The 16247-nt window shown below is 41.8% G+C and overlaps 1 protein-coding gene across 5 annotated transcripts in view; it reads right to left on the bottom strand.

The window, feature by feature from the left end:
- nhsb (Nance-Horan syndrome b (congenital cataracts and dental anomalies)) overlaps positions 1 to 16247 on the bottom strand; it is a 63464-nt gene that overhangs the window by 20895 nt on the left and 26322 nt on the right. Inside the window, exon 1 of one of the 5 annotated variants that reach the window (XM_086291068.1) lies at positions 1383 to 1544. The exons of the other annotated variants lie outside the window; for them this stretch is intronic. Within the exon in view, the coding sequence (XP_086147194.1) occupies positions 1383 to 1431 (49 nt within the window). The 5' untranslated portion in view covers positions 1432 to 1544. Of the gene's footprint in view, positions 1 to 1382; positions 1545 to 16247 lie in introns of those variants that run through there. 5 annotated transcript variants of the gene reach the window in all.

Genomic DNA, 16247 nt, shown 5'->3' with positions numbered 1-16247 from the left:
AAATCAAGCATGCAGACCGCTTCTACAAACACGAGTAAAAGAATGAATCACTTTCAGGAACTTAGTGAATTCCAGCGTAGTACCGTGAAACAATGCCACCTGTGCAATAAGTCCAGTTGTGAAATTTCCTCACTATTAAATATTCCACAGTCAGCTGTTAATAGTATATAACAAAGTGGAAGCGTTTGCGAGTGACAGCAAATGAGCCACAAAGTGGTTGGCCACGTAAAATCGCAGCGCATGGTCAGCAGATGCTGAGGTGCATAGCGCATCGAAATTGCCAACTTTCTGCAGAGTCAGTTGCTGCAGACTTCCAAACCTTATGTGACCTTCATATTAGCTCAAGAATAGTGCATAAAGAGTTTCATGGAATGGGTTTCCATGTTCGAGCAGTTGCATCCAAGCCTTACATCACATTATATGAAAGTGCAATGGAAAGCATTGTAAAGCACGCCGCCACTGGACTCTAGAGCACTGGAGGAACGAATCACACTTCTCCATCTGGCAATCCGATGGACGAGTCTCGGTTTGGCAGTTGCCAGGAGAACAGTACTTGTCTGAATGTATTGTGTCAAGTGTAAAGTTTGATGGAGGGGGAATTATGGTGTGGGTTTCTCTTTCAGGAGTTGGGGTGGGTCCTTTAGTTCCAGAAGAAATGGAACTCTTAATGCTTCAGAATACCAAGACATGTTGGACAATTTCATGCTCCAAACTTTATGGGAACATTCTGGGGACGGCCCCTTCCTGTTCCAACATGACTGTGCAACATAGACTTTGCACAAAGCAAAGTCCATAAAGACATGGATGAATAAGTTTGGTGTGGAAGAACTTGACTGGCATGCACAGAGCCCTGATCTCAAACTGATAGAACACCTTTGGGATGAATTAGAGTGGAGACTGCAAGCCAGGACTTCTCATCCAACATCAGTGTCTGAAAGAATGGTCAAGAATTCCCTTAAGCTCACTCCTAAAACTTTTGAATTAACCTTCCTAGAAGAGTTGCAGCTGATATAGCTGCAAAGGTTGGGCCGACATCCTATTAAACCCTTTGGATTAAGAATGGGATGTCACTCAAATTTATATGAATTTGAAGGCAGATAAATTAATTTGCGAATACAGTATACACAAAGGTTTAAAGTTATGCATTATTAACACTAAATGGATATCTGTGTTTGAGCACTCTATATATACAGCCTAATACACCACTCCCTCCCAAAAATATGGATACGGCAATATTCTACATTGATTCTACAAATGATATAAAATCAACACAGGAGAATGGTCCTGTCCTAATAAAAATCCAATGAATATTTTAGACAATCAAAATAAGGACTAAACAGGAAGAAAGAAGTTTAAGATACACTTGACGTTGGAGACAGTACCTCTGGATCGCACAGGGACGCACCCTAGACCAAGACAAGCCAAAGCCATAGTCAGCAGCTGTATAGTTCCTCTTTTTCTTTTCTCCCTCTGTGTCTTCGTCTGTTGGTCCTCCTTTCTCTTTTAGACTCCTTATCATCTGTTTCTCAGTAATAACATCTTATTTAAAGCTACAGACCTTTATAAACCATTCCTGTGCAAGCCCAACATCTAACAACAACTAACAACATCTGCATACACAGACCTCTCCCTCCTCCTCCTCCTCATCATCACCCACCTGCCTGCTATCCCTGCTTTCTCCTCCCTTCAGCTGACCCAACATATCACTATAAAGGACTATTTCTTTCTTGTCCACAGAATATGTGGATGTTCCACTGCTTTACTTGACAGCCTCATGACACTAACAAAGAGTGACAGGACTACACGTCTGTATGCCATCCCTGTTGTCCCTGTGATTCACCCCCATGTGCCTGTATCAGATGGTAGATTCCTGCCTGGGCATGGGCTGTCCCTGACCATAATCTCTTTATGATGCGGTAATATGTGGAAGGAGGCTTCAGCGTCAACGTATTAATGTATTAATCCACCACATGCTGGGAATATGTATGGCCATGATCTAAAAGTCATGCTGTGCGGTTATAACATCTCTCATTGATGCAGTCAAATATTTGAAGAACTTTGCAACACTGAAGAAGAGGGGAAAAAATTGAGTCTACAGTTTGAAAATCTGAGCTCAATGGTGGTTTTTTTTGTTGCTTTTTTTCAATAATGCAGTGTCCTCTTTAGAGAAACTTTGTCTTTGTCTGAACTGACTATCAGGGTCATGATCCCCATGTGGGTGTAAAATAAACAGCACGCACTCACAGAAAGAGAGAGTGTAAGCGCACCCCGCCTGGTAATCTGCTGTAATCTGGAGCTCTGACTTTGGAGAAGAGCTGGTGGAGCTGGCAGTCTGATCAAGGAGCTTTCAGCCTCCTGCCATGCCCGGGAGACACACCAGCAATATTTGAACACACATCTAAAGCCACCACGTGTCCCTGCACGCTTCCCCGCAGTGGTCAATATGCAGACAAAGAGAGCACATGGCTCCGAATATTAAATGTACAGACATTGCTCGTGGGTTGCCTCAGTTATTTACAGCACATTTCCTAAACAGGACTGCTGGGAAGTCCTTAATAGCTTGGCGTCCCTGGGGTTGTTTGTCAGGGGCTGTGGTACTGAGTGATCTATGAAACATCAGTGCAAGATCAGAGACCTTTCAACCACATATTAACTGCTTCGTAACCTGAGCTTCTCAGATAGGACCCTAATGGGTTGCTCTGCCTGAGAAGCTTAACCAAATCACTTTTATCAGTCTCATCTTTTAAGTCACATAAAACAAGCTTTTACAGACTTGTTTTAATGGAGGGATCACGCTCGGTATTTTTCTCTTGCATTTTCTTAGCTTGATGATTATGATTGTAACTCTGATACCATATAAATGACTACTTCTGTATATATTTTTGTCAAAAGATACACACTGTTTTTGAGACTGACTTGCTAATATAATGTATGATCAACAGCAGCAACGTCATGTTGCTAAAAGTTCTTTAAAGCTGAAATTTAAAATAAAACAGTAAGCACTACCGACCTTTCACTAATGTACTTGCTACCTTTAACCTCCTAAGACATGCATGTATTTTTAATTTCTCTTTGCTATTTGGGCTGATTGGGACCTGATGAATGTAAAAACAGATTATTTTTTTTACCAGATTTTTGTTTCTGAGAAAAGATCTATTCACATATGAGGACATTCATTTTAAATTTCGATAGAACAGTGGCAGTATAACATCCTCGTAAGTGGAAATCGGGCCCTTGTAGAGCAAAATTTTATATTTTGGTCTAGACAACCCAAAATGTGATGTCCACATGTGGACGCCAAGTCCTAGGAGGTTAAGAATAAACCACTTTGTATGTCATAATTCTTCCATGTCCAAAGTCATTTGCAAAGGCAAAAGTGCTGAACAGCTATGTTCGAAGAACCATCTTGCTCGGTAGACTTTTTAAGATCCTTTTACTGAATTTATAACAAAATAGTAAAGGTCGCTAGTTTAGAATTTATTGGACTTCACAAAATGCTTTGAAATTGAATTATGAGTCCCTGATAAGATTTCCAAAGCTAGATTTTAAAAAATTTTGATGGAATTGTAGTGTAATTTATCTCAATGCGCTGGCATATAATGTGACTTGCTTCCAGTGTGTATCTTCTCAAATCATTACATTTACTGCTGTTCTCTGCTTCTGTTCCTATTTCAAAAGCTGCACACCTGTGCCATTGTTCAGTCTCCCTCCTCCTCAATCCCTCTGTTCTTTCCCTCCTGCACAACATTCATGTTATCATAGCTACATGCCCATTTCTATAAGGCTGTGGGACTTGGCCGTAATGGCAAACAGAGATGAGGCAGAGCATCTGTCAATACAGGCGTAGGCTTATTTATAGCATCCACTACGTCACAATGGGTCAGACTAGCCAGAGAAAATATCAACAATATAACAGCAGGTTAAATGTTCAAGGGATTATTTCCTGGCTCTGTACTTGCTGTTTGCTCAGTATTAACAGACACCAGTGGAAAGCTCCTGTGCTGCCCCTTAGTGGTACTGCATGAACACTACATAGAGTGAGAGCCAATGTTGTGTATTTGTAATTATGGTGAGTTTATTACTGGGGTGCGTTGTACAAACATTCACTTCATGCACAATTGTTATAAAGGCATAAAAAAGCTATATGTCATCAAAGGATTTCTATACCAGACGCCAAGTACGCTTTGTTTCTTAATGTTGGCAATTATCACATGGCAGTCTACACGGTGCCTCAGTAAATATATAAGTAAATACATGTTTTGTATTTTTTCTACCAAACACCTGACATGCTTAAAATGTTATCTGCATGTTTTTTATAAAGACCTTTATGAATAAAGATGGTCATTTTATAATATCAAAAGTATTGGCTGAGTCCTTTGTGCAGACTGGAGATAGGTGAACTTGTGTAAGAGACAGCAACTAGGAAAGGAAAGTGGTCTTTTTAACTGATGTTAGTCATTTAGAATAATTTGTATTCAGTGACTCTGTTTCAAGACTCTCTGAACTTCTCTTACAAATTGTGTCATCTGACTGTTTTTTTTTTTAATTTACTGATGCTGTTTAGTATCCTAGTTTCATATTCCTGTCTTAATGCTGTCTGTTGTTCCATCTTCCATCACTGTGTCTAGTGATCCATGATACCTTAATGCATCCCTAACCAGACTAGGGACAAAAACGTTCGTTATAACTGTAAAAAACAATTGTAAAGCTTCACTTACAGGTAGTTTAATTTTAGGAGAAATTACCTGATGTGACATGAATAGAGAATTATCAAGAGAAAATTATGCATAGATAATTTGTTTTTGTTTTTTTGGCAAAGCAGGCAACTGCTTAACTTGAGAAAAGTTCTTATAAATGTTTAATAAAGTACCTGCACATTACCAAGTGGGAGACACACACTGTTAGCACCGTGTGTCATCAGGTACAAAGTCACATTTCTCTAAAAAGTGATCAAATACTGGAGATTCCTCAAGTAATAAGAAAACAATAAACACTTATGTTGGTGTGTATCTGCTGGATGAGTAACGGAATGACTTTTCCCCAAAGAATTAAAGTTAACTGTTAATGTAAAGGTAGATTTATATACTATAATGGTGTACTCATACCATCTGCTTTATACAGTAACCATAGTTAAGTGTGTCTTTGTTTCTCTCCAAAAATATCAGAGATCACCTCTGTGTAGGCCAGCGGCAGGAGGGTGGGAATAAATGCCACTATCATACTGTAAGAACTGTGGCCGTATGTGTGTGTGATTTCATATTGTTCTCTGTGTGCTTGTCAGACACACTGCTGCCAACATTTCTCTCTCTCTCTGTGTGTGTGTGTGTGTGTGTGTGTGTGTGTGTGTGTGTGAGAGCGCTTCAGCCATGTTAGTGGAATGGCACAAGACAAGCCATCGCCCATGTTATTTTTAACTGTGTGTCTCCATGGAAACCGGCACATTTGCAAGGAGTGGGTGATCTCCTGCTGTGCACGTGCCGAGGAAGACTCCTACCCTGGTCACAGCGTGAATGGGTATGTGTCTGTGTGCATGCATGCGCAAGTGTGTGTGTCTGTCTGAGTCTGTTTTCAACTGGTCTTTATTCCAGTCACACTAATGGGCTATGTTTTTCTTTTTCTTTTTAGTGTTCTGTCTGTCTGTAATTCTAATGACATGCCAAGTCTAAGAGTGTGACAGAAGAAGAGACCAAAGAGAGACAGGCAGATACTGAGGGAGAGAGGAGAGGGCTTCTGAGGTGACTGAAGAAACACCAACATGCTGTAGAAGACGACAGGTGGGATTCTGCTGCAGCTATGTTAACCTGAAATAACCAAATCTAAGGAAGTGGGTTCACCAATTACAAAAATATGGCAGTGGTCATACTGGGAAATGTTGAAAAAAATCTCCCCAAAAGACACAAGAAAACAAAACAAAAAACCCTTAACAACTGGACTTCTTTTTGTCCTACACACCGTCATCAGCACTGACTCTCCGTTCCTTATAATCAGTGAATCAGTGAACAGTGATGTGGTGTTTCGACAGAAGAACGGAGACGGCTTGGTTTGTAATGGAACGTATATATTCAGCAGTAGTTTGCCATTTTACATCTCACCATACACTTCACTTCTTCTCTCCTTCCATCATCCTTAGTCACAGAGCCCCCTACTGGTAACTGAGTATATGTTCATATTCAGTCCCCCTTGTAAGCAACCCTTCACCATCTTAGCAGTGTATGTAAACACAACATCTCTCCTCATTCTCACAGAATTCTACTACCTCAGTATTACTTACTATGGCAACATTACTATTTGCACAGAACATTATCAGTAGTAAACTTTGCAACCAGACAGCATTTTCAATACCTATTTCACTTATAACATTACTGGGTGTTTGAACTATACCCGTGATCTTAACATACAATCTTGTTATGGTGCCTAAATCGTCCTTTATAATGAATACTTGTACCGTTAAGGTTACTGTAGTAACTTAACAACCTTAAGTCACAAAACTCACAAATAAATCACAGTAAATCAATCCTCTATTATACTTGGACCTCAGAACTAGCAGTATGGAACTTAACATTAGCACCCAACAGCTCAAGCGTGTTTTTTTCACTTTTTTTTCTTTTCATTTTTTTTTTTTTAAACTCATTTCATAACATAATCCTTGGTCCAAGCTGGTAACTGTCTCGGTCTGTTAGGAACAGAAGGTCTTTTAGGAGTTTCTCTTGTGTTATTTTCAACCTCGTCACCAGCCTGCAACGGCTCAGCATTCTCTGCGCGGCAGAGTGAGAGACGGGCTGCATTCCATCTCTTTCCATCACTCAAGATGAAGGTGCTCAGTCCAGTCTGTTGCTGCACTGACAGTGGATCAGTGAACTGTCTCTCTCCCTTCCCCACTCGGAAAGGTTTACGTATCCGCACCCTGTCACCGACCACAAGCTGGGGAGGTTTTGCCCCCCTCTTTGCATCAGTGTAGCGTTTACTCTTACGTTGCTGGTGAGAGACTCTGGCCCTGCATTGGTCATACTGTCCTGTGTCTTTGGGAAACGGCAGGACATTTAGCTTTGTTCTCATGGGTCTCCCTCTGAGAAGCTGGAACGGAGCTGCTCCAGTCGTTGCATGAGCTGTAGCACGGTAATTCTGTAGCATCTCTGTCACGGCGGGCTTCCACAGCTTCTGGGACACCTGTGCAGCCTGAACACAGTCCTTCAGCACTCTGTTGAATCTTTCAACACACCCGTTCGCTTGAGGGTGATACACACTTGTTCTGATGTGCTTGATGCCCCTTTCCGTCAGGAAATCAGCAAAGGCAGATGAAGTGAATTGTGGTCCATTATCTGTGGTAAGCTCACAAGGGTTTCCCTCCCGTGCAAAAACTGAAGACAAGAACCTAATCACAGTGTCTGTAGTAGCTGATGAAGTAAAGGCTACTTCTGGCCATTTGCTGAAGTAATCGACCAGTGTGATGGCAAACCTGCAGTCCTGCGACCCGCGGTCAAAAGGTCCAACAATGTCAACGGCCACATGCTGAAAGGGACCATCTGGAAACTGAACCGGCTGTAAGGGAGTAGGAGCAGTTTTGGCCGTTTTGTCACACAATTGACAGACTGAGCACGATGACAGAATCGCATGGACTTGAGTATCCATGCATGGCCACCAGTAAAGCTCTCTGAGCCGCTGCTTTGTGCGAACTATGCCCTGGTGACCTTCGTGTGCGAGACATATCACCTTTTCCCGCAGGGACCTTGGGACCACCAGACGTGTCCCCCGGAAAACCAACGGTGATTCCACAGCAAGTTCATGTCGCACCAGGAAATACGGCTGTATCTCAGGTGGGAGAGACCTTTTCACCTTAGGCCAGCCTGAGCGGATAACCTGTTGCAGCAGAGAAAGGTCAGGGCAGTCCTCACATTCAGCTTTAAAATCCGTCAACGGTGTCGCTGTCAAGAGAGGAGAAACTTCAGCTATCTCCAAGAGAAGGTCTTTTTCAGCATCAATGTCAGTGCTGGAGTACATCAGGGGAACCCGTGAGAGGCAGTCTGCGATGACATTCTGAACACCAGGACGGTACTGCACATCATACTGAAAACACATCAGCCTTGCAGACCATCGTGCGATTCTCATGCCCGCTCTGTTCATACCTTTGGTGCTGAGAAGGGTAGTAAGAGCTTGGTGGTCAGTACGAAGTGTGAATCTGCGGCCCCATACATATGTACGCCATCTTTCCACCGCCCAGACACAGGCTAACGCCTCCTTTTCTGTGGTGGAGTACTTTCTTTCAGCAAGAGACAGTGTTCGGGAGGCGAACGCCACAACCCGCTCCACTTGATCTGGATGTAACTGTGTCAACACAGCGCCTAGCCCATAGTCTGATGCGTCTGGGGTGATAAAAGCAGGTAAGTCAGGGTCATAGACGGCAAGTGCGGGACTTTCCAGAAGGAGTTTTTTCAGGTTACTGAAGCTCTCATGTGCTGCCTCGTTCCACTGGAGTTCGACTTTCATGTCTGTTTTCAGCAACTGTCGCAGTGGTTCCACCAGTGTAGCATAATCTGGAATAAATTTACTGAACCAGGATGACAAACCCAGGAACGAGCGCAATGCAGCCATATCCTTTGGAGCAGGAGCCTCAGCAATAGCAGTAAGGTGATGTTGGCTTGGACGTAGGCCTTCCTTTGAGATTACATGGCCCAGGAATGTGATGTGTGACTGGCAGAAGGAACTTTTCCCAGCATTAATCTGCAGGCCGACATCTCTGAGACGTTGGAGAACAGCTTGCAGGCGTGTATCATGCACCTCCTTTGATGTTCCGTAGACGATGATGTCATCCAAGTAGTTGCGAACACCAGGCAGATCTTTCAGGACCGTTTGCATCATTTTCTGGAACGCCGAAGGTGCTGATGCTAGGCCAAATGGGACACGTGTGAACTGGAACAGTCCCTCATGAGTGATGAAAGCAGTCAGCTTGCGGCTCTCCGGATGCAAAGGTAATTGGTGGTATGCTGAGCTGAGGTCAATCTGGCTGTAGTGAGTGGCACCTGCCAAGTCAGAAAACAGATCCTCCATATGAGGAAGAGGATGGCAGTCAGCAATAATGCTCTTATTGGGTTCACGAAGGTCAACACACAGTCTCAACTCCTTTTTTCGCTTTCTGGCCACGACCAAAGGACTCACCCACTCAGCTGCATCGATCCTTTCAATTATGCCAGCTTTGAGTAAGCGAGAGAGTTCTGCTGACACCTCTGTACGTACACTTAATGGCAGGCGTCTCAGCTTTTGGCGTACAGGCCGCACATTGTTGTTTACCTGTACTTTATGGATGAACCCTTTAACACATCCAAGTTGAGCTGGTGGAATAGGATCAACATTGTACACAGCAGACTTCTGGTTAGACGAATCCGGCTCATCTGCAGTTTCATCCTGAATACGGTCCACTTTGCCTCCGACGATGCAGACGTTCAGTGCTCTAATGAGGTCGAGGCCTAATAGCGGGGAACCAGCTTTGACAATGTAGAAGGAAGCAGGAACTTTTTCATTCTGTGCATGCAGTGCAACTGATGCAGGCAGACAACCCATCACAGCCAACTCATCTTTAGCATAAGTAACTAGTTTGACTTTAGGTCGCACCAGTGAACAGTCTGCAAAATACTGTCTGTAGATAGTTTCTGGCAGAATAGACACAGAAGCTCCAGTGTCTACTATCAGCTCTACTGTCTTAGAGCCACCTTGTACAGTTTCAATGTCGACAGTGCAGGTAAGCTTATCTTGAATAGCTGCCATCATTTTAGCATCTTGCACGCACAGTACTGCCAATTCTGGAACCACTACTTCTCTCACTTCACTGACTGACGACTTACATACCTTGGCAAAATGTCCCTTTTTCCCGCAGTTATTGCATTTTGAAGAAGCAGCCGGGCAGTTTTTATCATTAGCTAAGTGCTTGTGAGAACCACACCTGAAGCACTTCCGCTGCTTTGAACCTCTCCGTTTGCGTTGGTCTGGAGTGCAGCCTTTAGCGGGGCGAGGTCCTCTCCTCTGGTGAGAGTGGGAATTTGCCGCGTCGACTGTCTGAACAGGCGCGGTCGGACACGAGCCGGGTGTGGAGAGTAGAGTAGCGTTTTTGACTGCTGCTTCTACCTGGCTCGCAATAGTTAGAGCCTTATCCAGTGTGAGTTCATCCTCCACTAACAGTTTGTCTTTCACAGCGCTGAGATGAGCATTGGAGATCAACTGATCTCTTATCATTTCACTTTCCATTTGTCCAAAGTTACAAGATGAAGCTAATGCTCTCAGAGCCACCACATACTGAGAAACAGTCTCATCCGCTCGTTGCATACGCTGTCTGAATGTATGACGGCACGCCACGACATTCACTTTCGGCACAAAGTGCTTCTCCAGTGTGCTCATGGCGTCAGCATATGTATCACCTTGCTCCGGTAACGTGTAGAATAACCGCTGTCCCTCCGGGCCCAAGCAGTGTAGCAAAACAGCGCGTTTCCTAGCATCCGGCCATGCGTCTCCCGTGGCATTGATTACTAGCATGTAATTGTCGAATATTTTCCGCCATGTAGTAAATGGAATCGGCGGCTCACCCACATGTGGAAGAAAAGATGGTGGACTCGGAACTGATGCACTCATCCTCGTCGCCAATTTGTGGTGTTTCGACAGAAGAACGGAGACGGCTTGGTTTGTAATGGAACGTATATATTCAGCAGTAGTTCGCCATTTTACATCTCACCATACACTTCACTTCTTCTCTCCTTCCATCATCCTTAGTCACAGAGCCCCCTACTGGTAACTGAGTATATGTTCATATTCAGTCCCCCTTGTAAGCAACCCTTCACCATCTTAGCAGTGTATGTAAACACAACAAGTGACTAAGACAATCTTGTGCTATTGGGCTGTAGAGGCGCTTTATGTTAGATGAAGACATTCATTTATGGCTTTAGAAATGATCCAACAGTTATCAGCTGAGTGAATTTAGTTGTTTCTATGGAAACAACTTAAAGATTAAAGCTGCGAAGAGTGAGAGCTGTGCCAGAGTGATTCCCATAATGCCTTGTGCCTGGGGATCTCAAGGAAAGGAAAAGAGAAAGGGAAGGAAGAGAGTGACTCACTTTTAGAGCTAGTGGTGCTGTAAGTGAAAGTACTATGTAAATATTATAAGTCCAACCCAGTAACCTCGTAACATCGCTCTTAGTCCAGTTTTATGGAAGAATGACAAGAGTTCCTATTTATTCATTGCTACCCAGTTAAACTGATAAGCTCTGAGATATTCCACCTGGAGTGCTTTTAGAGATCACTTTTCCAGTGTTTTGTCATCGTTTCCTAATGTTTTAAAATGCCTGTCTGGCATTGAAATTTCACAAACACAAAGAGACTTGTGTTTCACTGTAGACTTTGTTACTTATAGCCCCTTTAATCATACAAGATTAAAAAATTGTTGGTTTCAAGCTCTCATTATTCTGCCACTCTCCAATATTGCCAGCAAATCTGGCAACATATAAAAGAATATGTGTGTCCATGGACCTTTTTTAAACCTGCACAGAGTCTGAACATGAGGCATTTTCTTTCAGCATCAACACTAACCGATAAAAAATCCCAATGAAATACAAAATACAGTTTATTTAATTAACTTGTCTGAGTTGCAGTCTAATACTTATAAGAACAGAGAAAACACTAACGTTTACTGAAGTGTAATTGTTGGTACTAGCTGTAAAAATCTTACTTCTAAGTTCATTAACTACCTCCAGCTTCACAGGGTTACCCAGCAGGATTCAAGTCATGAAAGTAGACAAGGAAACAGACACTGACAAAGAACACAAACTTTAAATACAAAGGAAGTAATGAGGGAAAAGGAGACACCTGAAGTAGAGACGTCAGGGGTGCTACAGACAGTCGGACTCAATCAAGAGACAGAAAGTACAAAGTAGATACCAGACACTAGAGTCAGTGACTAACAAAGTAGCGACTGACAATCAAATCCGAAACACTGCAGACAGGTGAACTTAACAGCAGAAAAACAGGAGAAGAAAAAAGGAAGAATCCAGTAAATTCAACAGAAAACTAAAGTAATTAACACCAGATAGGAACTGAGCACACATACTGTTGAGTACATGTGAATGAAAAACAAGAATGAAACCAAGAACCATAGCGATTTATCAAATAAACAGAAATCACACTCTAACCACGAAGAATAAAAAACTAAAAAACATAACATAAAGAAGAATACTAACCGTAAACACAGAACCCTGAGATTCTTATAAAAACAAACACAAATCAAACACAAATCAAGAGATGCATGGAAACCGAATTCTAAATGATAAAAACATTTACATTCTGAGCCTGGATCATGACGTCTTTCATGTTTAGTGTCATTCTAAAGTTTTAGGTATCCTTCACTTAACTACTAGATGTAATTTTTTGTGTCCTAATTATTGTAATTGTAAAACAAAATCACCTTTTAAACTAAAAGGGTAATCCGTTATATGTATACGTAAATGTACATTTTAAACAGTAACAATTAATAATAATCACAAATTTTTACAACATTTTTTATGGAGAGTTATGTGTCAACACTTAGGTATATTATAATAGATTGAGCCATTGAGTCTTATAATGTTTGAACTTTTTTATAGGTCGTATATCATTTTATAACATTAAAAATGGATTAAATGTAAGATTTTTTGCATAAAATTGGATCAAAAAACCCAAATAATGCTTGAATCTTCCTTTAAATTTAAGCCGCTTATTTGTATTACTGAAGTATTTGGTCATACTGGTAGGTAATTTACTTTATTACTCTACTTTATTTTATTGCTGGAGTATTTTTGCAGGAATTTTTGAAAACAATATAGTTACATAAATTGTCATTATATTGGCAGAAATGTTAGTATTTCTGAAATTGAGAAATTGAACATAAAATGATACATTTTTGTCAGCATCAAAGACCAAGGCCTCGAGGATAAGTAAACCAAACAAAAGAAGTCCAATTGCCTTTAGCTCAAGTGCTTAAAGCTACCATGACCTGACCGAATGAAAACCTACATAGATATATCAGTTTATGGCAGAAAATTATTAAAGTGTTATTGTGTTGAGGGATTTGGGGCTTCCTGGGCTATTTAAAGGGCCACTACAACCAAATTACTAACCCTATTTATCGAGTTTTTCGGAAAAAAATATTTGGCCGTCGATGAAATAGACCATCACACTGTCACTAACCATGTCAAATATACTCTTAAATAAAAGAAGAAAACACACACACACACACACACACACACACACACACACACACACACACACACACACACACACACACACACACACACACACACACACACACACAAACTTTAATAATATCGCTGTCTGTAATTAGAGTGTTTTCCTCACTCTCTGTCTCTTTCTATTACTACATCAATTTGATTCTTCTTTTGGATTTAATGTATGTGAATCCTCCCCATGTCCTCCTCTCCCTCTCTTACCCTCTCTCTCCCTTCCCCCTCCCCCTGGGTGATGCCAGTGCTGTTGTCAGGCTGGAGCTAAAAGCAGCCAATCGTGTGGCTCTGCGTTGAGGAGCTCTGGGGTGATGTTAGGCAGTTTCATACGATGAGCTTTGCCAAATGTAGGTCATGCTTCTCTCTTTCTCTGTCTCTCTCTCTCCCTCTCTCTTACCTTTCCACACACATAAACCTCTTCACCCCTTCACACATGAACACATACACGATGAACACATACACGGGAAATAGATAAATGTGTATTTTCATCACATAAGTAGACACGCACACAGCGACACGCAAAGGTGTTCATACTCGTACATTCACTAATGCAAACATGCAGAATTCATCCCAACACTCTCGTGGGTTTTCACTGGAGGCAGGGTGACGCTGTGCTCGGTGGTAATGCTCTTGGTTGTCTGTTAATAACTGGTGGGTTTCTTCCCTACAGGATGAACACTTCATAAGATGCCCAGATCCATCTAAACCTAAATGATTAAACTTACATTATCCTGAACTCTTGCTGAACTGCTTCTGTCTGTATAACACAAGCAGGATTTTAAAGTCAAGAGCAGCGGTAGGAGTCCGCAGATTATACCAGGCACTAATCAGAGCCCTAAACTGAGCAGTCTGAATGGATTTAGGAAATAATGCAATAGCTGTGTGTCATATTAAAGAAATCAAATTGTTTAAATCCCGGAAGAGGGATGTGCATTGCTGTTGCATCCCCACAGTGCAACATCACCCACCTTAGCAACAAAAAACAAAACCTTTTAAAAGAATGAATCTGTAATGTAAAGTAGTCATGAACATATCGACCAACTTGAAGCTGCATGCCTTGCATTGCCTGTCCAGACTTGTGTTTGTTGTTTAGACTAATAATAACATGGCCACATCTCCTATTCGTTTCCCGAGCTAAGCTGCTGCAAAATGGCAAGAAATGTGTTTCTGCAGCACAATTTTATGTTCTTGACCTTTTGCACTAAAATCTCATCATTTATCATTGTCATTATTTCATCCCACTTAGCAAAAATGTGTGTGAAATCTTGCAATAACTGACACGTGAATTTTTAGAGTAATGGCCAAAAGTTAATTTCAGGGGTAATTGTGACCTTTGAACAACAGGTGTGTTTGAGATATGGCATTTACAAGCACGCACAGTGACCTTCATCACTGACCTTTGACTTTCAAGATCTGATTAGTCCATCGTTTCAACTGAAAGTCTGAGCTGTATTTGAAGGAATTTCCCTCAAGAGATAGGTAGATGGACACAAATACATATGGATGTGCATGAGTCATACAGATGGAGGGACATATAAGCCAAAAATGGATGAAAGAGTAATGACATGTGCAAATCACATATCACATATCAATAGGTATTATTAAAATGTTTGTAGCATCTGCTAATGAATGAATACGTTTATGCACAGACTGTCAGAGCAAGCGGTTCACGACCCTGGGATTGGATTTCTTTCAAGGTTCAGAAGATGAATGTGATGGACTGTGTAATGATTAAAAAGACATTAAAGAAAAAAACATGAGGAAAAGAAGAAAAAAGCTGTGCTACAAAGAAGTGTATTCATATTTTTGACTTTTGTTTTCACATCTCAGCAGAGGATTTGATTTACAAGTTGTCAGTTGTTGAATGAAGAGCTATGTCTAGAGGGGAAGTTACTCATCTGACATGAGACAAAGAGCCACAGCAAGACAGTGCTGTTGAATAAGGTAGCAAAGAGGTGGTGCTGGTGGTGATAGGCGGAGGGAGCTGGTGAAATTTTAACAATCAGCCTCATTTACTTTTAAAAATCTGAAACTAAATCCTGTCAGGCAGCTATAGAAATGCTCTGACTGCTTATTTTCCATCACAGACACCCCCCCCCCCCCCCCCCAAAAAAAAAGAAAAAAAAAACTATATAATTGTATCCCACCTTAAATTATTTGTGTCAACTGATACTTCCCACTATTTCTTTCCAGATTCACATGTGAATTGACATTTGGCTCCCTTTCATGGCTCAAGGGGTGAACCTTTTCTTTTAAGCTGCTTTGTTGTAGAATATGAATTAGAATCACACCACGAGCGGCTGACAAATATACAGCATCTCTGACACACACACTTGCACACACACACACACACACACACATACACACAAAGCTCCTCCTCAGAGAACGAATCATTTCTACTTCCCTGGGTTGCCACTGCTAGGTTGACCTATTTTTGTCCAGACCTCGCTCTCTCTCTCCCTTTCTCTCTCTCTTGTTCACTCACTCCAGCCCCATAATTCACCCTGCTTAATAATTCACTACAGCTTCATAAGCCTCTACTCAACTAAACAACAGACTCAGGGAAAAAAAAGCAGTTTTCACAGATGTGTTTTGGAAAGCCACATAAATAGAATAACGTGTGTAGTATAGGAACTACTCTATTAAAGGAAGTGTAAATAGTTTGGAAAGGGATTGGCAAAAGATGTAAGTAACTTGTCGCTGTGAGAAGTGGAACTTGGCAGGTAATTTGCATTCATCACGTGACGTTCATGACTTTCTGCAGGGTAACAGAATGAGCCATGAATATTGGAAAAAACAAAGATAATTGTGGTGCTTGTGGAGAGCTGTGTGTAAAACTGCAGATTATTTGCAAGTCTGTGCACAGAATCGCTCCGCTTGTTGCGATTGGATGGCCAGATTGGGCAAGAACCAATAAGGGCACCGGGAGTAAGAGAGCAGGCACACAGAGAGTACTCTCGCTGACGCTGGGCACACCCTGTAGCCCTCTGTGTG

This window comes from Aulonocara sp. 'chitande type north' Nkhata Bay, linkage group LG1 (assembly GCF_057382095.1).
Source record: "Aulonocara sp. 'chitande type north' Nkhata Bay isolate Kocher_YH1m ecotype deep benthic linkage group LG1, A_spYH_male_GT1.1, whole genome shotgun sequence".
NCBI lineage: Eukaryota > Metazoa > Chordata > Actinopteri > Cichliformes > Cichlidae > Aulonocara > Aulonocara sp. 'chitande type north' Nkhata Bay.
The sequence above is the reverse complement of the archived record's forward strand: the minus strand, read 5'-3'. Positions and strand labels throughout refer to the sequence as shown.